At 42.3% G+C, this 13,373-nt stretch overlaps 1 protein-coding gene across 2 annotated transcripts in view; it reads left to right on the top strand.

Annotated features, from left to right (window-relative positions):
- LRIG2 (leucine rich repeats and immunoglobulin like domains 2) overlaps positions 1-13,156 on the top strand; it is a 40,635-nt gene extending 27,479 nt beyond the window's left edge. For both annotated transcript variants that reach the window (XM_042852654.2, XM_008171753.4), the window contains 7 exons: positions 721-884; positions 3,176-3,496; positions 4,648-4,929; positions 5,930-6,379; positions 6,963-7,112; positions 10,084-10,368; positions 10,992-13,156. In XM_042852654.2, coding sequence (XP_042708588.2) covers positions 721-884; positions 3,176-3,496; positions 4,648-4,929; positions 5,930-6,379; positions 6,963-7,112; positions 10,084-10,368; positions 10,992-11,224 — 1,885 coding nt within the window. In that variant the 3' untranslated portion in view covers positions 11,225-13,156. The remainder of the gene's footprint in view (positions 1-720; positions 885-3,175; positions 3,497-4,647; positions 4,930-5,929; positions 6,380-6,962; positions 7,113-10,083; positions 10,369-10,991) is intronic.
- Positions 13,157-13,373: the final 217 nt, after the last annotated feature.

The following is a 13,373-nucleotide window of genomic DNA, read 5'->3' as shown; positions in this document are numbered from 1 at the left end:
AATGGAAACCTTTCCGAGGGCTTGACTAGCCTCATGTTTTGAACCCCCTTTAGGGGGAAAAGGCCTTGTATAAACTTCAGCAATACAGTGATTTTTACTAGCTTGGCAGATACACTTGCTGAAGCCACATGTGATCTTCAAACATGTAGAATGTTATATAATGTTGAGAGACCCACACACCCAGTGATATTCTATGGGAGTATAATTCATAGCTCTGTAGAAGATGAAGTCTGAATATCATGTAATCTGTCTTAAAAAAAATTATCCATTTAGTTAATCCTGGCCAGATGGGCTATTACTTAGTTTCACATTAACTTCACTGAGAGAAGGAAGGTAGTGAGACATGTTTTCTACGTTAGGCGCTCATGTGAGACTTTATTCACTGTCTTGTATGTTTTTAAAGAGGGGGTTGTCATTCATGGACAAGAATGGATATTGCTGAAAGGAATCCCTTATTCTTTGGTACATGCCCTTCCTGGTTCTAACTAAACCCCAGATTCACTCTCCAGAAGGGGTGAATATTTTTTTCAGTCTAGTAAAGACTTCCTGATATGGCATTTACTGACAGCAGCCGGTAGGTATCCTAAGATCCAGATACCGTGGTGGGCGCTTTGTATGTATGTGCCAATGGTGTTCGGCTGCTTTGTCACCACAATATCCGAGATGAGAAATGAGTAAATAAAATGAATGACTTTTTCCTTTTTAACCTTGTTTCTGCAGGATGTTGAACACCAGCAGCCTACTCTGTGACTGCCAGTTGAAATGGCTGCTTCAGTGGCTCATTGACAGCCATTTACAACAGGCTGTAAATGTGAGCTGTGCTCACCCCGAATGGCTAGCGGGACAAAGCATTCTCAATGTGAATCCTGAAGACTTTGTCTGTGGTTTGTATTCTTAATGACTTTGACTTAGGGGTATGGTAGTGCCTAAGTAGAAATGCACCCTTCTTGGAAACCTGACATTCATGTTGAATTGAAGGAGATTATTGGGCTAATTAATGGAGGTAAAGAATTAATTTGTGTGTGCATGCATCACTGGGCCTACCATTGCTTTTTGGTTTGGCTCTTTCCATGGCTATATATTTTTCCCAAGTTCCCTGGTTTCTATTGCACTGAGGCACTGTATAGTCTACTATAAGAGATTCTTCATCAATGATTTAGATAATGGCATAGAGAGTACACTTATAAAGTTTGTGAACACTACCAAGATGGAAGGAGTTGCAAGTGCTTTGGAAGATAGGATTATAATTCAAAATGATCTGGACAAACTGGAGAAATGGTCTGAAGTAAATGGGATGAAATTCAATAAGGACAAATGCAAAGTACTCCACTTAGGAAGGACCAATCAGTTGCACACATACAAAATGGGAAATGACTGCCTAGGAAGGAGTACTGTGGAAAGGAATGTGGGGGTCATAGTGGACCACAAGCTAAATATGAGTTAACAGTGTAAGACTGTTGCGCAAAAAAAAAAAAAAGAGTAAACATCATTCTGGGATGTATTATGCTTATGTATTGTAAGCAAGACACGAGAAGTAATTCTTCCGCTCTACTCTGCGATGATTAGGCCTCAACTGGAGTATTGTGTCCAGTTCTGGGCGCCACATTTGAGGACAGATTAGAGAAAGTCTAGGGAAGAGCAACAACAACGATTAAAAGTTTAGAAAACATGACCTAAGAGGGAAGATTGGAAAAAATTGGGTTTGTTTAGTCTGGAGAAGAGAAGGCTGAGAGGGGGCATAAGCTTTCAAGTATATAAAAGGTGGTTATAAGGAGGAGGGAGAAAAATTGTTCTTAACCTCTGAAGATAGGACAAGAAGCAATGGGCTTAAATTGCAGCAAGGGAGGTTTAGGTTGGATATTAGGAAAAACTTCTGAATTCTCAGGGTTGTGGAATCTCCATCATTGGAGATTTTTAGGAGCAGGTTGGACAAACACCTGTCAGGGATGGTCTAGATAATACCTAGTCCTGCCTTGAGTGCAGGGGACTGGACTAGATGACCTCTCGAGGTCCCTTCCAGTTCTATGATTCTATAAGAGGGGAAGTCCTGTGACAGGACCGTTTGTTTACTATGAAAATTTGATGTGGCTCAAGTTCTTGATTGTCTACTTTGTAGAAGGTGTTGAACCCAGTAATAGTGGTTCTCTTAGTACTGAGGAGGGCATGGGTAGCTTAAATTTTTGGTACCACAGGATAGTCTGGGCATCCTGGAGAGTGTAATACTTATTTGGCTTCCTTTGTCATAATATCAGAGTGCCTCACAAACTTGAACATATTAATCCTTGTGAAAGGATTGTGAGGTAGGAAAGTGCTATTATCCGCATTTTATAGATGGGGAAACTGAGTTGGAAACTGTGACTTGTCTAAGGTCACACAGGGACTCTGTGGAAGAGCTGAGAATTTAATCCATGTGTCCTGAGTTCCAGGCTAGCACCTTAACCACCTGGCCAGTCTTATCCATCCACATGTCTGTTTTCCCCAACACCCTACCTCCTTTTATGGTCAGTAGCAATCTTTGGTGGGTCTTGAGCTCCTAATTCCTACCTCAGTGTTCCCAACCTAACATCAGCCAATGGATTAGCACAACTGAAGCTTTTTGCTAAAACAGTAAGCATTGAAATAGGTATGTTGACATGTAAATTGTCGTCAGACGTCAGTCAACACTCTTTAGGGAGGAATGGGACAGTTCATATTTCTCAGAGATTTCTTTAGGTTGTTTGTATGCAGACATATCGCAGCAAGCCACCAGTTTACATTGTGTGATGCCTATAAAGATGTCTTTGCTGCCATAAGAGTTTCTATCCCTTACAAAATAAAATTAGATTGTGCAGCACAATTATGCATCTGTGTATAGAATCTGCATCAAATCCAGGTAACTGTGGAAAATACAGGGTCCTGGTGAAGACCTTGAGGTGTCTTTCACCTCATCTGTTCTTGTTGCTTATTCTCTGTGCCCACGTCTGTTGTCATAATCCTGTTTCGCAGCTTCATTTCCCCAGCAGCTGATTGATGTCAAACTGAAGATAATTTAATGTGGGGAATAAGCAGTGGAAGCAGATGTTACCTACGATACAAACAGCATTGTTTCCACATAAAATACCTTTCAATATTTTTCTTGCAACATCAGCTGCATGCTGAAGGGAAAACCTGATTAATCTTGCTATCCCTTTCACAGATGACTTTCCTAAACCACAGATAAGAGTACACCCTGAGAGCACAATTGCTCTAAGAGGCATGAATGTGACTTTGACTTGCACTGCAGTAAGCACCAGTGATTCACCAATGTCCACTGCATGGCGTAAAGACAGTGAAATAGTGTATGATGCAGAAGTTGAGAATTTTGCCAGGTATCAGCAGCAAGATGGAGAGGTCCTTGAGTACACCACAGTCCTGCATCTTTTCAATGTGAATTTCACCGATGAAGGAAAATACCAGTGCATTGTCACCAATCACTTTGGTTCCAATTATTCTAACAAAGCCAAACTGACTGTCAATGGTAAGCAGATATATTAACAAAAGAGAAACTTCATTTCTTTTTCATCTGAGGTTATAATTAAACTTTTATCTAGAAAAATGTTTTTCAGGCTAGTTGTGATTTACAAAAGCTTATGATTTCCCCTCATTGAAGTTGTTCCAATGTTCGTTCAGACTCCATAAAGAGGCTCACAAAACCAGGAATAAAACTGGCTGCTTCTGTAATGGGTCTGTGGAGAGGAGTCGTGTCCAGAGCTGGCTGAAAAATTTGCATGATATTTTCAGCATTTATCATCGTTCTCAAACCTATCACTTCCATAAGCGGTAAAAAATTGCAACACTTTTTGACAAAAATAAATCAAACTTTGAAAACGTAAGTTTTCACCAAGCTCTAGTCACAATTTGTGAGTAATGCTCTCTCCAGTCCAGTAAAATGGGTGCAGCGTTACTGTTTCTAAACTGAAAGCTCCTCCCGTTGGCTGAGCCAGCCACCCTTCCCCTATAAACACTTGCAAAGCTGAGGGAGACACAAGTAGATCTACCACATAAAACTGAGGAAACAACCATTGTATTGAGATATTTTAGCCCCATTTAAGACTTCTGTTGTCGTGACCTAAAAGAAGATGGCCGAGAAACATGCTAAACCAAGCCTTTAGAGAACACTAGCTAAATGGAGGGGACTGTCCGTCCAGAGCAGAAATCCATTTTAGGAGACACCAGTTTCATCTGGCTTGCTCCAAAGGCACTGACTCTCCTAGTGGGTGGAGAGCCTGTGAGCATTTAGCAGAGCCATGTATGATATTGCTATTGGCTATTAAGGTATAATTCACCTCTTCTTTTACAGGGGACAGAAAAGTATGAGCAAATAAAGACTTGTGAATTAAGCTAAGCCGTGCTGCTTTCACCTTTTACTGAGAGGTAGTGGTTGGGACATTTGTCCCCCACTAAGATGATCTTAATGGGGCATTGCAGATTTAGTTTTCCATTATAGAATTTTAAATAAAAGAATATACTGCATTTGTATAATTCCTACAATCCTTTAAAAGAATTGCAGTAGTCTCTGAACTGTAGCAGATCTTACAGACTCCTCTAGTATAGAGAAGAACTTGGCTATTATATGCCCTGATCTGAAAATTTTTTCACATTCAGTTCATCATGTCTCCTCCACTGCAGAGCTGCCTTCCTTTCTGAAAACCCCTATGGATCTAACTATCCGTACTGGGGCCATGGCCCGACTTGAGTGTGCTGCTGAGGGCCACCCCTCTCCCCAGATCTCCTGGCAGAAAGACGGTGGCACAGACTTCCCTGCAGCACGAGAGAGGCGAATGCATGTTATGCCTGAAGACGACGTGTTCTTCATTGCAAATGTAAAAATAGAAGATATGGGACTCTATAGCTGTATGGCACAAAACATCGCAGGAGGTCTATCCGCAAATGCCACACTGACGGTGCTAGGTAAGCAAAGCACAATTCTGGAACTGTACAGGTCCTTTCACTTAACTTTTTTTGTGATGATGGTAGCTGACTTACATGAGAGGTTGATAGGGAATCTAAATGAATTGGATGCAAGTTAATGTGCTACCAGAGTGGCATGTTTCTCTGATCTTAAGGTAGCAGTTTGAGCCATCTTAAAAAATGTGACTAAGCTATCAAAGGACCAGTGTTCTACTTATCTAGTTGTAGATGGCATTTTGCAGTAAAGAACAATGGAAGAAATGTATTTTCATGATGTGCATGGCTATAGCAGAGTTCCCTGTTGTTGACTCACATTATCTTGGGGAAGTTGAATGCCAAACTTGGAAACAGTTTCTAATGCTGCTCCCTTCGTCTGTTGTCCATATCAATCTGCTTAATGAAATAACCTCTGATCAGTCAGTCACTGCTCAGCTAGTCTGCAGCTTCATTTACTGTATATGTTGGCATGGGTTTGGGGGGAGAGAATTATGAGGACACTTCTTGACTAGGTTGATTTTATAGATTTGATATTTCCAGCTTTAACTCAGGGAGCTGAACTTAATCACAGGCGGCCTGGACTATGCTGAGCTGGTATAGGAAGGAAATGCCACCAGAAGGGCTGTGTTTGGTGGTGGTTTTGTTTTTTTTAAGATCCTCTACTTTTTTTTTTTTTACATTAAGGTCATGTCATATATAAACTATAGAAATGGAAAAGACTTCATATCACCCCATGCAGTGTTACCTTCGGTGTATTCAGCAAAGCTCTGTCCAGATCAGTTCCAGTGAGTCCAGCATTCATGGAAGTGTCTTCCATCACATCAGATCTGTCACAGTATTTCCTGGCCACTGTTCTCTTTGCCCATCTCTATTTTCAAACTCTGGGATTGGATTCTAAATATTTGCTACACATAGGAAGGTTGCAATTGAGATTCTGTGCAATTATCTTTTTAATTCTATTTACAATATTAAAATAACTTTTCTTCCTTTCCACCATATCCAGAAACTCCTTCGTTTGTCAGGCCTCTGGAAGACAGGACAGTAACCCGAGGTGAAACTGCCGTGTTGCAGTGTATAGCTGGTGGCAGTCCAGCCCCTCGCCTGAACTGGACTAAAGATGATGGGCCCCTGACAGTAACAGAACGACACTTCTTTGCTGCTGCCAATCAACTCCTTATCATTGTGGATGCTGGGTTAGAGGATGCTGGGAAATATACGTGCATTATGTCCAACACACTTGGCACAGAGCGTGGCCATATTTACCTAAATGTATTATCTTCCCCAAATTGTGATTCCTCCCAAAGTGGTATTTTACATGAGGAAGATGGCTGGACGACAGTTGGCATTGTGATTATTGTTGTAGTCTGCTGTGTTGTGGGCACCTCTTTGGTATGGGTTATAGTTATATATCACATGCGAAGAAAAAGTGAAGACTACAGCATCACTAACACAGGTACGTAAAATACAAGGCCAGTTTACTTCTGTTGTGTTTTAACCTATGACTAAATGAAATAATTCCATAAAGAATGTAAAGGAAGAGACCTAACGGGGGGGAAGCCTTTGTTTGTCACAGCTGAATTCCTCTTGGTTTATGCACAGGGTCAACCGAGTATATTCAGGCTTTCTCTCTCTCTCTCTCTCTCTCTCTCTCTCTCTCTGGTGAGAGGAAGAAGTCAAACGTGCCTTCTTTAACATTAAACACTTTATACCTTGTCAATCATGGTGCTCTTCTGAAATGAGGGAAACAAATGAAGTTCACAAAGTTGGGAGTAAATAAGAATTTTAAATTTATGTCTGGGTGAGAACACTCGCAAGACTTAGAGTAAGATGAAGATTGGTTCTGCTTGCTTTTTGGTTAGTGTATCTTAGCCAGATATGTGGATTTTTAATTTCTTGAGGAGAAAGGGGATGGCACATGAATGAAATCCTTTTCTCAGTATGTTTGCATTAGTCGGCTGAATAGCATCAGCACCACTTTGAAATCCTATCACTTACTGTTGAGATAGTCAATGTTAATCTCTGTGTGTCTCTTTCAGAGGAGATGAATTTACCTGCAGATATTCCCAGTTATTTATCCTCCCAAGGAACTCTTTCTGAACCTCAAGAAGGCTACAGCAACTCAGAGGCAGGAAGCCATCAACAGCTTATGCCTCCTGCAAACGGCTATGTGCACAAGGGAACAGATGGTAAGTATGCCCCTTTGCATCGCAGCATTACGCAAAGCAGGGTAATGGGTAATGGCATTAGCACTGAAGGTTAAATGTTTTAGAAGACTCTAGAAATTTTAGAATTTTCTTTACTCTAAATTTAAAAACCCTACCTCTTTTTCTTAGAGTGCTGGTCCATATATCTATATCTATATAGATATAGATATATATCTATATGGTCCACTTTTGGGGGTGCATGCTCCCCACATGCTCAAGATCAGAATCGGTGACAATTCATTGGAACTGTCTGTGCCCAAATGCCCTCCTTGCCCCCTGCGGCACAAAGGGTGGAGCAGCCCATGGCTGCAGAATAGGACTGAGAGCAATGTGCCTGTCCCTTGTGGTTTGTACATGTTACCTATGCAGTGTAGATCAGAGGTTGAGTCGCTTTGGGTAGTCACGTATTCGGTTCCATTCCGGATACTGGGCTTTAGCCCTTATGGCTGAGCAAAAATCTTTGATGTTCAAGTATTGTCCTTCATGTAAGTGTGCTGCATCCCTTGGGAGGCATATTGTTGATAAATGCTCCATCTTTTCTAAAAGAACCCATACGGCAAGGGAAGCTTGCCTAAAACTTACCTTCTAGACAAGTTAGTGAGGTCAGCTTCTGGTCAGGGTAAACAATATCCACCCAGATCTGAACAGTCCGCCGCCAGAAGTACTCGGTTGACTATGAATGTTATGACTGCCTCTAGTGCCACAGCTTCTGAGAAGCTGCTTCCACTTCAAGTCGTCTTCATTTGCTGAAAGCAATAGGATGCAGTCATCGTCTTCTGAACAGGCTTCTGTCTGAGAACCTGTCAAAGAGGCATAGATCACTGCAGCTTTCCTCTCACAAGGGTAGCACAGGACCCAAGTTGGGTTCCTCTGCACCCAAAACCACTGTTCTCCATATACCAGTACCGGCCAAAGAGTGCACTCAAGCAGTTTCCATCTGTCTCTCTCTGCGACACTGCCTGTTGGGCACTCCATACTGACACCAAGGCTTTCTGCTCCAGTACCAGCTACTTTGGTACAAATTCTGTTAGCACAAATGTTCTGTCCCATCTACCTCACTGTTGCTGCTCATGGTACTGATGGTCTTGATGCTGAGATACACAGCACCAGATCTAGTAGCATCTGTCTTCTGAGTTACCATTGTCATAAACCATAAACATTCCCCTAGCTATATCAATCACTGTTATTTCTTCAGCACCAGAGGGTGTAGGGTACCAACAAAAGATTTTCCCAGAGCTACTAAGGCTTTTGATACAGTCCCATATGATATTATCATAAAACAAATTAGGGAAATATGGTCTAGATGAAATTACTAATAAGGTGGGTGCACAATTGGTTGAAAGACTACTCAAAGAGTAGTTGTCAGTGGTTCGCTGTCAAACTGGGAGGGCATATCTAATGTCCTGCAGGGGTCAGTCCTGGGTCCAGTACTAGTCAAGATCTCTATTAATGACTTGGATAATGAAATGGGAGTGTGCGTATAAAATTTGCAGATGACTCCAAGCTGGCTGGGGTTGCAAGCAGTTTAGAGGACAGGATTAGAATTCAAAACAACCTTGACGAATTGGTCTGAATTCAACAAGATGAAATTCAATAAAGACAAATGTAAAGTACTACATTTAGGAAGGAAAACGGCATCAGCCCACAGGTGTCAATTAATGACCCTCAACAATTGCAAGTCTCTGAAGTTCATCAGTCAGCTGAACTTGCCCTGCTGCCATCTTATCTTCCCCTGATGCTGTTGTCCCATCTGTTCCATCACACCCTGAGGACTACAGCGCTTTTCTTAGATTCCAAGACCAGAGGGGGCCATTGTGATCATCTGGTCTGTCCTCTTGTATAACCCAGTCCCTAGAACTTCCCTGAAACAATTCCTAGAGCAGATCTTTTAGAATAGCATTCAATCTTAATTTTAAAAATTTGACTTCCTTCATCAGATGGCAGAGACAGTAGAGATTCCAACTGATATAGGGCAGTAGATATCCCACAAATTGTTAAACATCTTGTGCACCTCAGTGCCAGGCTGGCTGGCTGGCTGCCTATGCCATAAACGAGGGACAGTTAGCAACTGCACAGCTACTCTGCCCTCTGTCAGCCTCCACTTTAGGATTGCCAATTACCAGGCACTCTATGCCATTTTATGTAATCATACTTGGCAAGAAGTGTCAAACTTCACAGGACTAGCACAGGAGGCTAGATAGGAATTAAGATCACCAATAGTAGAATTTGTATGGACAAGCACTCGAAGAAAAAGCAGTTACTTACTTTACTGTAACTATGGTTCTTCAAGATGTTGTCCATATACATCTATTTCATGACCTGTCCTCTAGCCTTATTACTACAGGACCTGTGTTCTGTTTTGGTGAAGGAACTGAGAGATGGTTGGCCCCAATCCACCCTTCATGCTCTCAGATGGGGAGGTGGGGGGTGCAAAAGGTACTCAGGATGCAGGTGTGACCCCAACAGAACCTGGCTAAAAGCTTCTGATCTGGAGAACATGGGGGGAGCATGTGCATCAAGAGTGGGAAATAGACACAAGCACTCGAAGAACCACAGTAATTGTAGGGTAAGGAACTGTTTTAATACAAATGTGATTTAGGAAGACATGCATGTTAATTAGATACTGGAACGTCTTTGCTCTTAGAACTTACAAGGCAATATGAGGTTGCTTTACACAACAGCAAGCTTCTGTTCTCCCAGGCAAGCTCTGAGACACAGGGCTAGCATGAATTTGGGTGGCTATGCATGTGAACATGGCATATTTCTCCTGCAGCTTATTTTCCAAAAGAAGCAAGCATGCATTGTGGAGTTCAGAACCAATCCTATGTCAGTGTCTTTCTCACTATGACACGGTGATATTGCATGATCATACCTGTCTATAAAAGCAACTGTAGAGATCAGGCATCCCTACTCTTTTAAACAAAGAATATTTTTTGTTCCCCCATTGTGTCAGGTGGCACAGGGCCATTAGTGATCTGCTCAGATTGTTACGACAATGCAAACATCTACTCCAGGACCCGTGAGTACTGTCCTTATGCATACATCACAGAAGAGGACCCACTGGATCACACGTTGTCCAGTCTCATGGTACAAGTGCCCAAGGAGACCTATCCAACACACACCCAACATGAAGCCAGCACTCTGGATAGTCTTATAGTAGACAGAGAAACGTCTGCCTTTCTTACCCATCATGACCGAATAAGTGAGAAGAAACTCTCATCCCAGCAGACTAATAATGGTAAGTTCATGACTCGTCCTCTTCTTCCAGTCCGACGGCACAAGCCTGCCTGTTACCTTATATATTTGCACTGGACTAATCCAACTTTATCTGGTCAAGTTGTGTGTGGGGTAGTTAATCTAATCACTGAACACTTCCTCTCCAGACTGCACTTTGAATGAAGACAAATCTGAAGCTTTGCACCAAATGTCCAAATGCTCCTGGAGTTGAGAGAAATTATATACATCATCAAGTATAATTCTCTGCCAACATTGTCTTTGCTTTAGAGTCACACAGATATCCCACAGGAAATCCAAATAGCACTTTTGTGTGTTTACTGAATAGAATTCCTAATGTTCCAAAGCACCCGAGAAAAAAACGTTGTCCATTTAATAGAATCAAGGTTTTTTGTGATTCTTCCAGAGAACCTTTGAAGAAACTTGCAGGCATGTTGTAGCTAGTTACAGTAACAGATTGCTACAGTGGGAAGGCTTCCAGTAAAATGTGCCCTCAAAGCTAAATAGAAAATAATCTTGTTAAGAATGTCATATTGCCAAATCACATGGAGACTAAAGAATCCTTGTTTAGAATTTTGGTGCATTTATCATGAACTCAAATGCCTATCCATTTTTTTTTTCTCTCAGAACCTTTTCAGCTACCCTTATGGGGACTAAACAGAGACCTAGGCTTGTCGCACTCACGCTTCCCACAGCAGCAGTCAATCCATGAGGAGGCCCCTCAAGCTCTCCGAAGTGAGGGAGTCATTGACGGTGAGAGAGAACAGGCTGTTTCGTCCAGACCTTGCCACAGGTTACGTGAACATAACTTTGATTTTAACAGGACTCGGAACATTCAGGAATTTAGTGAAGCCACATAAAAAACAGCAAAGTGAAGCTTTGGAAGCAAATTCAGATCAACTGACTTTGTATTTTCTACCTCAGGATTAACCCCTTGCCCAAAGATGCTGTATACACATGTCTACAATTACAAGCTGAGTGGACCAAGACAGACTCTCTCAGCTAGGAGTGGGATGATGGCACAAGCTTTTGTCTCTTGGATTTACTTGTGTTGGAAAGATGGGGATCCACAGCATTAATTTATGGTTGGACAATTTTGGTGAATGAAGTGAACTCCACTACAAGAGTATTGGAAGGCATGAGCATTATGATGTCATATCAACACAGGCTCTCTGTTCTGAAATTCTATCAAGAAGGCTTAGCAATTTCATGTTGCCTTTCATGCTCCCCATAGAATTCTCCAGTAATTGCAAGCATACAGCTCTTGGCCAGCTTTCTGTTCCTTTAGTCTGCTAGCAGGAGTTGCATCATTGTGTCAACTGGTAACTTTTTGGAGGGTTGTTTTTTCTCCTGTGAGTAAAATAGTGCTCTAGTTCAGGGGTTCTCAAACTTCATTGCACCACAACAACCTTCTGACAACAAATTACTACAGAATCCCAGGAGGGGGGACTGAAACCTGAGCCCGCCAAGGCCCTGCCACCCTGGAGGGAGTGCAATGCCCCACTGCCTCAGGCCGGGGGGCCAAAGCCAAAGTCCAAGGGCTTTAGCCACAGGCAGGAGGCCTGTAACCTTAGTCCTGCTGCCCAGGACAGAAGCCCTTGGGCTTTGGCTTTGGCCCTGGGCCCCAGCAAGTCTAAGCCAGCCCTGGCGACCCCATTAAAACCCCACTTTGGGGTCCTGACCCACAGTTTGAGAACTGCTGCTCTAGTTGTAAATAAATTTGCATTCATAAATATTTTGTATACACTACACATATAAATGTGTTGGCCGTAATGTAAATATTTTTTATTATGCCAAAAATACTGTAACATCCTGTTGTAATCTTGAGAACTGGCTATCAAACCATAAAGATTTGTTCTGATTAGGTTTTGTGGATCTGAAAGCTTGTTTCTTCAGGGATAGATCGATCCTTTCATGTTGGGAAGAAGTGGATGTGTAGGCATGTCAGTGAAATTGTCACCCGAGTGAATAGCATTGATTTACATACAGCTGTGTATGCCTCTGGCTTGACAGTATACATGTAAACTGCTCCCTCTTCATTACGTGGTCGGGGTTCTTGGGCACCAAGTTTGACCCACTTACATCTGTTTGAAAAGTTCTGTAATTTGTAGGAAACACTACCTCCATTTTTCATGGAGCATGAAGTCTCACAGAAACCCTGAAGTAACAAACCAGAGCCTAATCTCGACTTTCCCAGGAGTTCTTGTAAGCAGCGAGCAAAACAAGATTAAAATGGTGACATGCCTTGGCAATATCCCGAATATGCAAAATGACTTTTCTTCATAGTCATCTGGGAAAGTAGTGTTAGGTGTGAAAAATCAATGAGCTCTGAGTAGCTCCTGTCTTTAGACTCTGCCAAGATCTAAAATGTCCTCATAAAAAGGCCTTTCTATGCCATATATGGCAGAGAGCTCTGGCTGGATGACCTGCTACTCTGCTACCTGTAGGGCCGACTTGCCCTGGTTATGGTCAGTGAGCTGCACCGATACAGGCAGCTAGTACAGTGCACTTCCAAGTAAAGTTAAGCTGCACCAATGCAAATACCAGCTTAGTGTAGACAGACAACTTGGCTACTGTTTTCACCAGTGCAACTTTCTCCCTACTTGAAAGTGGTATACAAATCATGGCTTATAGCATTTTTTCCTGTCTTGAGGAGACATTTGCACAGATGGCTGGTCACAGATGGCTGAAATATGCAGTGCAGACAAGACCTTAGTCTGCAAAAAAAAAAAAAAAAATCAAGGGTAAATTCCCCCTCTCATCTCAGTGAGGTGTCAACATCGAAGCCTAATTCTGATCATAAATGCAGCCATATCATTGGTGGTGGCTGTACCAGAAACCTCCAGCTACTCACCATATGTGTGGGGCTGGACATAAAATCATACAAAATGTAGGGCTGTAAGGGACCTCATGAGATCAAGTCCAGCCCCCTGAGCTTAGGCTGGACCACGTAAACCTAGACCATCCTTGACGACAGGTGTTTGTCCAGCCAGTTCTTAAACACCCCCA

This window comes from Chrysemys picta, chromosome 4, assembly GCF_011386835.1.
Source record: "Chrysemys picta bellii isolate R12L10 chromosome 4, ASM1138683v2, whole genome shotgun sequence".
NCBI classification, from domain to species: domain Eukaryota; kingdom Metazoa; phylum Chordata; order Testudines; family Emydidae; genus Chrysemys; species Chrysemys picta.
This window is presented reverse-complemented; position numbering and strand designations above follow the sequence as displayed.